Genomic DNA, 9445 nt, shown 5'->3' on the forward strand with positions numbered 1-9445 from the left:
ACCCCTTTTCCAAATAAAGGTTAATTCAGTGTATTTGGCAAAGAAGTTCCCCCCAGGAAAGAGCACTGGTTATTTCTGGAACCTCTGAAATAACATCCTGGTGTTAATACAACGGCTGCCCCTGACCTGCAAAGACCTCAGGGAGCTAAACTGCTTTTTTTCTATCTCTTTCTTTTTAGTAGAAGTTGAGCTCAAACCCCATGCTTTTCAAAGCCAGAAGGGTGACAACTCATTTGTGAAGACAAAAGTGACATGGATAGGAGCTCTTAGCAGGAAGAGCCTTTGGGAGGGAACTTAGGGGGAAGAGCTAAGTGGAATGGAGAAGAGAATACACAAGAGAAGGTGCCAAGACTTGGGCAAGGAGAGCCCAGAGGTGCAAGAAGAGGAGAATCAAAGAGGAACAGGTAAGACTGGGAAAAGGAGGATCTAGGGGTGGTGACACATGGGGTGGAGTGAGGAGGACCTGGGCAGCTTGAGTCTGCTGCTTAAAAGGCCAGGCAGCAGACCAGAAGCACTCTAGACCATTTCTCCTCTGCTCTACTGCAGCTCAGCTCAACTCAAACCAACCATGACCAGCCTTCAGAGACCCTCACTGCCCCTGTTGGCTGCTTTAGCTCTAATACTGGTCCTGGCTGTGAGCCCTGGAGCCATTACTAAGGCTGAAGCCAAGCAGACAGCAGTGGGTAGAGTGGAGCCGGATGACCTGACAGATAAGGAGGTTCAGAAAGTAGTGAACTTTGCTGTCAAAACCTACAATGATATGGACAATGACCTGTACTTTAGCAGACCAATACAAGTGATGAGCGCCAGTCAGCAGGTAGGTACCTGGCCCAAGGGATAGTGGGATGAATTTGTTCTTTATAGGATTTGCTGGTGTTCCCCCATCATTCCTTTATTCCCCTATGTTACTTCAACCTCTGTGTCCCTCCAAGGGACAATAATCTTCATTGCATGTGGTACAAATCATTCATAATATGCATAATATGAATATATATCCCTGCTTGCTGCTCAAACCATATTCTAAGCAAATATCTGCAGCCCCATAACCCTCCATGAGTATGTTTAGAATTATCCCCTCTAGATTAGCTAGAATCCAGCTGGAGATTTGTGGATAATTATCTAGTACCTCTTTCCTGTTTCCCAGTTCCAGCTGGCCAGAAATACAGAGGCTGTCAGAGTCAGAGTCAGAATCTGCCATAATTAACTATCTACCACCAACTCTTTGTGGTCAGTGCAAAATACTATATAAATGACTACAGGAAAAGACAAATCAATCCCACAGATATCTCTCACTGAATGATCTTTAAAGAATCTTTCCCTTAACATTTTTAAAAGAAAGTTTAAATTTTTAAAATTATTTATATGTAAATATGGGTATACTGTGTGTGTGTCTGTGTCTGTGTCTGTGTCTATGTGTCTGTGTGTCTGTGTGTCTGAGGGAGGGGGAGAGAACACCTGTGAGGGTCAGAAGAGAGCAGGAGTTACAAGTAGTTGTGAGCTGTCTTATTGGTGCCGAGAACCAAACTTAAGTCCTCCAGAAGAGCAGTATGTACTCCTGAACTCTCTCTCCAGCCCTGGTCTCTTTTTTATTCATTCTTGAACAATTTTAACACACACACATACACACACACAGAGACAGATAGACAGACAGACAGACAGACATGACAGACAGACAGACACACACACACACACACACACACACACACACACACACACACACACGTTGCTATAGGGATAAATCTTCAGAATATCACACAGCTCCCATGCAGCTCCTTCACCCCAGTGTTACATTCAGCCATACTTGGTCCAATCTTCACAGTCTTTCAAGGGTGTGTGTATTGGAGTGTGTGATTATGTGCATTTAGTTTTCAAATGCATTGAAAGTAAATACTTCCTTCAGTGAACAATTCTTGCAAGTAAGGGCATCCTGCAAAAGTGTAAGATTCCATTTACAAAATCAGGAATCAACAGACACATTCAGTTACCTCACTTAGAGACTCAATCAGTTTGCTGATGTGCAGTGATTGACATCCCCTGCTTAGGCTGATATCTTTATCCAACTCCCTAAGTGTCCTTCACTCTAACAGCCTCTACTCAGATTCTCTGACCTTGAAATTATGGACGGATCCATTTTGCCGTGGCAAACAGTCATGTTCTGCTCAATGAGATCTTGCTCAGCCGTATGTTCTGCATACAATGATAAGGCCCAGGAGCACTCTAGCCATTTTTGCTTGGATACATGCTTCTTGTTTCTCTACAGTGTAATCCTATTAGGACACATTTCTCAGAAGGAGTCCCTATCTATAAGGAACACATGACTCTGTCAAATGGTGCTCAGTCTGGTTGCTCTAATGTTTCCTCAAAATTAATATCAGTCACCAAGCAGGTACCCTTCTAAGTCTACTAAGCAAGTACTTTCAAACTGTCCTAAGAAGGCTTGCTTCTGTCTACATGGTGGCCCTGAGTATCATGAGGAGGAACATGGAGGCTGTTGCCATTATCTTAAGATGGGACTATCATGGCCAATACTTCAAACATCATCTCCCTCTACATAGAGAGGACCTTCCTGGATTCTTCCTCTGTAGCATGGAATCATTCCTCCATCAAATAGAATAGTTACCAAGATCATAAGGGATCAGAGACAGCATTAAAACCTACTTCCAAGGTCAGCTTAAAAGAAAGGCTGGCTCATATAAACCCTCCTCATTCTCGCTAATTGGACTCCCAGAGATCCACCTGGGGCCTAGTCATGGATCTCTGCATCCAGATCCCTCAGTAGTTGGATGAGGTTTTTAGCATGACAATTAGGGTGTTTGGCCATCCCATCACCAGAGTAGGTCAGTTCGGACTGTCTCTCGACCATTGCCAGCAGTCTGTTGTGGGGGTATCTTTGTGGATTTCTGTGGGCCTCTCTAGCACTTTGTTTCTTCCTATTCTCATGTGGTCTTCATTTACCATGGTCTCCTATTCCTTGTTCTCCCTCTCTGTTGTTGATCCAGCTGGGATCTCCCACTCACCCAAGCTCTCTTTCCCTCGACCCTCGCCCTTCGAGAATGAGGAGGGTTTATATGAGCGAGAATTGTTGAGACCATGGTCGGATTAAGCACAGAGACAAATAGCCGAACGAACGGAAACACATGAAATATGAACCAATGGCTGAGGGGTCACCAACTGGATCAGGCCCTCTGAGTGGGTGAGACAGTTGATTGGCCTGATCTGTTTGGGAGGCATCCAGGCAGTGGCACCGGGTCCTGTGCTCATTGCATGAGTCGGCTGGTTGAAACCTGGGGCCTATGCAGGGTCCCTTGGCTCAGCCTGGGAGGAGGGGACTGGACCTACCTGGACTGAGTCCACCAGGTTGATCTCAGTCTGTGGGGAAGGCTTTGCCCTGGAGGAGATTGGAATGGGGGCGGGCTGGGGGGTGGGAAGGTGAGGGAGGCGGGAGGGGGGAGAACAAGGGAATCTGTGGCTGATATGTAGAACTGAATTGTATTGCAAAATAAAAATTAAAAAAAAAAAAAAAAAAAAAAAAAAAAAAAAAGAAAGGCTGGGGATTTCATGGGATAGATTGTGTCCAATTTCAGTCAGCCCATAGCAACACAGCTGCAACATGGTCCATACACATATGTGTAAATCTCATTTCTGTCCCTTTTTGAACATTCAGATGACTCAAGATCAGTACTACTTCTGCTCCAGCAATCAGCTGCTATCATAGACTTGGACATATTATGTCCTTCCCAGGTGTCATGGTGCTTTGTGGATCATGCCATTGGTGACGCCATTGGAGGAAAATGTAGGAATTATAGACCATAGAGTTGGTGGATCTAGTTTTACGTGAGGGGAATCCAGGAACAGAAGCATTGAGAACCTTGCTCCTGGTTCTTCAAGATAAGAACTAGAGCCCTGTTTCCAGGTATCTCACCTCGTGATTCTTTGCCTTCCTGACAAGTTTCATCTGCGATGCCTGGTGTAGGGAATGGGTTAAACTCATCTCTGATTACAGAAAAATGGAAGATGTGCAAGTGTTAGAGCTTCTATTGCTGTGATAAAAACAAACAAACAAAAAAAACCAATGACTTAGGGAGGAAAAGGTTTGTTTCAGCTTACATTTCCATATCACACACTCCATCACTGAAAAAAGTCAGAGCAAGAACTCAAGGCAGGCACCAAAGCAGAAGCCATGGAGGAGTGATGCTTCTGGGCTTATTCAGTTTACTTTCTTATGCCTCCAGGACTACCTGTGTGTTAGGTCTCAGCCTGAGACCCTAACACTGCTTATGGGTAGCACCATCTGCAATGGTCTGGGCCCTCCCACTTCAAACATTAATCAAGAAAATTTTCCATAGGCTTGCCCAAGCTCAATCTTATAGAGGCATTTTTTTCAATTAAGGTTCTTTTCTCTCAGATGATTCTAGCTTGTGTCAAGTTGACAAACAAACAAAATAAAACAAACAAATTAAGCCAGCACAAGTATCTTATTTCTAGTCCCAAGAAGTCAAGTTTGGTAGGTTTAAATAGGGTTTAGTGGTCAGGCAAATAATCTCAGAACTCATGAAGCTGAGATGAGAGGATTGCTAGTTCAAGGCTATCCTCAACTATACAACACTGAAGGCCAACCTAGATTCCATGGAGAGATCTGTCTCAAAAAAAACTAATAAAATGAACAAGCAAAAATCAGAGTAAATAGGGCCAGAGAGATGGCTCAGAGGTTAAGAGCACTGACTGCTCTTCCAGAGGTCCCGAGTTCAATTCCCAGCAACCACACGGTGGCTCATAACCATCTGTAATGAGATCTGGCACCCTCTTCTGTATACATAATAAATGAATAAATCTTTTTAAAAAAGCAAAAATAAAGAAAGAAAAATATCATCATAGACAATCACACTAAAAGATGAGGCGGTTAGAGCCTCCTTCCTTTTGCCTTATATCATCTTCAGGTGTAAAAATCCCACATTTCCTTACCCTGTAAAGAAAAGAGTCTTGAAAACTACTGGTAAATGGAGAGAATGGGCTTTCTATGGGTTGTGTGCTGTGTTGAGGATACCGTTGAAGGTGAGTCATCATCCCGAGGCCTTCCTAGAGTTTACCACTGCCATTGACTCCAGAGTCACAGTCAGCAGGGTTGAGTTAGTCTTGTGTGCAACCCAGAGCTTTTGTTTGTGCTCAGAGCAGCCCTGGGAAGTATTCATCATCCATGGCTATCTCCCTAGAACTCTGTCTTCATTCCCTGAGCCCACCGAAACAACCGTCATTCCTTGCCTTCTGCTGTCCATATTCTGATTCGGCTCTTGCTCAGAATATGGTACCCTCTTAGAGTTGTTTAGAAGGAAATGAGTTGTGATATAAGCCTGTGCTCCCCTATTGAAAGGTAGCTAGTGTGTTCTCTGGGTTCCAGCAGCTCATGGATGGAACTATGAACACATTAACTCTGTAATGTAGACTGACTGCCTGCATATGAACTTGACTGGTAAGATATATGTAATCCTGATCTTTTCACTCTAGGTAGTGGCCGGGAAGAACTTCTATGTGAAAATAAAGTTTGGCCAAACTACATGTACCAAAACCCAGTCTGATTTGGCTGACTGTCCCTTCAATGAACAGCCAGATCAGCAGAAGGTACGCACATGGATCAAAACCTGCAAGATGAGGAATTACCTTGCAGGGAGGGGTGTGTGCAAACCTGTAGGTTTATGAGTGCACATGCATCTGGGATGGTTTGTGTGCAGTTATATAAAATTTTGAGAAAAGGGATGTGTGTGTGTGTGTGTGTGTGTGTGTGTGTGTGTGTGTGTGTGTAAGTATGCATGTGTTATAGGGTATGATGATTTATGGAATAGGTACATATGAATTATGTGATGTCAGTTTATGCTGATACAAATCCTTACTGATGTCAGGTGGTACAGGAGTGAGTATATTTGGCCATACTGTTAATTCCAATTGCTCAGTGAATTTCTCCTGGGAATCTGAGTACTAGCTTTAGGAGTTAGTACTAACTTTAGGAATGTTGCCTGCTGAAATGATATAGTCAGCTTCAGGAGTAGTTCCAAGAGAGAAGGAAATTTTCTGAAGGGACGATGGCCCTCTACGTGGAAATGCTCCTAGTCTCTCCAGAGGTGAAGCTGGTTTTTGAAATACTATGGTCCTGGGGATAGCTGCATTCTTCTTGTCACCCCTCCTATACCCTGCCATTTTCAGAAGTTTTCACACCCCTGATTCTTCAGTCCATGACCCTCTTAGTGCTGGTCTAGGTTCTGGAGGTGAAGGAACTCAGAGACACTGAGTCTTATTCTCTGGATTGACTCTGGGGATTCTGTGCCTCATTTACAAGCTGTTCCTTACAGAGTTATGCTAAGCAAGGGGGATACAGAATCCCATAAGCCGCTAGAGTAAGGGGCAGGTGCCATTTGAAGGATGGGCAGCGATGAGAGAAATGTTGAACGCATTCTGCAGAGTCAGTCTGAGTACTTTGGGACTTAGCAGGAGCGATAGGGAGGTATGGTTGTCTCACTCCTACCATTTCCACTCCACTGTGACACCTCAGGCTGTAACCTAAACTGACTGTCCCTCTCTCCCCCCTTTTGTAGAGAATAACCTGCAATTTCGAGATCAACACTGTGGCCAAGCAAAACAAGATGTCTGTGACACATTTCAACTGTTACCATGCCTGAAGAACTATGCCAGGCTACACTGTGTTATTTGCCCTTGATCTATCTTTTCCTTTAGCTCCCCTTTCCTCAGATAGGGGATCCCAGCTCCAGAGGATGTCTCTTCAGAATGCTAGCACCAAGAGATCAGTAGAGAAGAATGCTGCAGATAGACCCTGCACACCTAAGTGGCTAGTCCCGTGTTGATTTCTTCTACTTGCTTTTCAAATGCATCACTGTGGAGTCCATCGTCCACCCTTTTCTCAATAAAACACTACCACCAGCTCCTTCTGAGTTGTTGCTGTCCAAATGCGTGGGAGAAAATAGTATGGAACACTCAGGAGATGGAGCTTCACACTCATAGGTGCATATCACAGGAAACACTACCTGCTTTGGGGACACTCAGTTCTGGGAGTAGATAGAGGAGATCAGCTTTTACCCCAGGCACCACGTGTTTATGGTTCCTGAGAGATATGGAAGGGGGTGGGAGAAGGATGCTGAGCTGTTGCCATCTAAGTTAGGAAACAGCCTTGAAAAGGAGTCAGTGAGGCAAATGATGGTGCCACAGCTAGAGCCAACCTCATTTAGGTGTGAAATGACCCAACGGGAGAGATCATTGTCATATCTGAAATCTCCAGAGATTCTACACACAATGATTCCCATCTATTTCTATCTATGATAGGGTTAGGAACTTACATGAAAGAGAGCTGAGAAGTGTGTGTGTGTGTGTGTGTGTGTGTGTGTGTGTGTGTGTTTGTGTGTGTGTGTTTGTGTGTGTGTGTGTATGTGTACTCACACATGTGTGTCTGATAAGTAAAACACCAATCAGCATCTGAAGTGGAGTGATATAATCCAAAAGGCAGAAACCCTGCTGTGACCTATGGGGGTGATAGATGGATTCTCTTGGGCCTTTTTCTTTCCTGGTATAAAATAAGACCTTAAAAAAAATTAAAGAAAGCAAGGACAAGCCCATGCATCACACCAGAGAATAGAAAAAAATTGAAGTCAGAAAGTAATGAAATGTATAAATAAGATTATTTCTTTGAAAAGATAAACAAGATTGGCAAATCCTTAGTCAAATAACCAAAAAAGAGAGATAGAATATACAAATTGATGAAGACAGAGGCAAACAACACACACACACACACACACACACACACACACACACACACACACACACAAATGAGACATTACAACAGCTACCAACAGAATTTAGAAGATCATTATGGCATACCTTCAATACATATGGTCCAGTGAGTTGGAAAATCTAGGGAAGGATCCATACATATGTACATAAGAACTATCAAAATTAAATGCAGAACACATAAACAACTTAAACGCATTTCTATCAAGCAGTGAAATAGAGAAGACAATTTAAAACACCTCCCAAACAAGCAAACAAACCCAGGCCTAGATGGATTTTTACTAATAAATTCTACCAGAACTTTAAAGAAGAACTAACATGACTATTCCTCAAACTATTTTATGAACTGTAAAAGATGGAACTCTACCAATTTGCCTTATGAAATCAATATTTTACTAATAACAAAACTAGACAAAGATTCACCAACAACAAAAGAAGAGTATAGGCTAATATTTCTGATGAATGCTGAAGCAAAAATTCTCATAAAACACTTGTAATATGAATTTAAAAAACACATCAAAAATTATTCATGACTCACCACCATTTCCAGGCTCCCTCTGTGCTGCATCCACCCTATTTACCCAGCTATATTTCCCACCTTCTTCAGGGTCTTGCCTTTAGAGTCTTCCTGACCTTCCCATTCACACTTTCTCCCCAGCCAACAATATCTAACCAGGGTCCCATGCCCAGTATCTCGGCCTAGACAAACCTCTCCTGACTGTGTCACAAATGATCTCTTGGCTTCTGCCAAGACTCTACCTACCATTCAACCCACAGACCTCTCCCATTCTATATCCATCCTTTTCACACAGCAAATTTTCCCCAACAATTGAGCGTGGGCCAGGAAGCACATTCTGTACACCAGGCAAGCTCCTTCTGTCTACTTGACTTCATTGCACTCAAGCATTTGCAACCTCCATGGGCAATAACATTTTCAAAGGAATGCTTTTAATAGTAAAAGGCTATTAGCCTCAACTTCAAGCACAGAACTAAGATACTAGTTTATCCTATACTTTCTGGCATATGCACTTAGACATTGTAGGACTATGAGTTACAGATAAAGGGGACACCAGCAACAGTGCATGCTGAGGATGTAGGCTGCGGAGATGTTGGGAAATGGTAGAAAATACTTCAAGGATGAACATAAAGAGTAAAAGGACTATGAATACCAAATATCTTCTAGCATCTTAATAAGTTCTTAGTGTATCACCAAAGGATAACACTCAGCAGCACTTGATATTTGCAGTGATGGTCTCAAATTGCTACAAAGCATTGATTTTACTTAGAAATCTTTGGGCAGATAAGAATATTATGCATTTTAGATTTTTTAAATTGAATATGGTAAATATCTTTTCCAATACTAAGGATGAACCCCAGGGCATTGTACAAGCTAGGGAAGTGCTTCTTTCCTACTAAGCTCAAATCCCAGCTCTTGTCTTTATGGGGCATGGGCTTTGCTTTTGTAGCTCATTGGTTTGAACTGTTGATCTTCCTGCCTCCACTTCCTGAATACTGAGATGACGGGTATGAAGCACCACACCTGGCTGCTACATGTAGTTTCGATGTTGAAAATGCATTTGTATCATCTAGAGAATTCACTCACGTGCAGGTACTAAACATAAATTTTAGTGTTTCAGCTCTATAACAAGGCATGAGG

At 42.9% G+C, this 9445-nt stretch overlaps 1 protein-coding gene across 1 annotated transcript; it reads left to right on the forward strand.

Annotated features, from left to right (window-relative positions):
* The first annotated feature begins 568 nt into the window (after positions 1-568).
* LOC131907896 (cystatin 10-like) lies at positions 569-6668 on the forward strand. Its single transcript, XM_059258960.1, has 3 exons — positions 569-817; positions 5503-5616; positions 6585-6668. Exons 1-3 carry the CDS (start codon positions 569-571, stop codon positions 6666-6668), a joined length of 447 nt encoding a protein of 148 aa, XP_059114943.1.
* Positions 6669-9445: the final 2777 nt, after the last annotated feature.

The sequence above is a fragment of the Peromyscus eremicus genome, chromosome 4 (assembly GCF_949786415.1).
Source record: "Peromyscus eremicus chromosome 4, PerEre_H2_v1, whole genome shotgun sequence".
Classification (NCBI taxonomy): Eukaryota; Metazoa; Chordata; class Mammalia; order Rodentia; family Cricetidae; genus Peromyscus; species Peromyscus eremicus.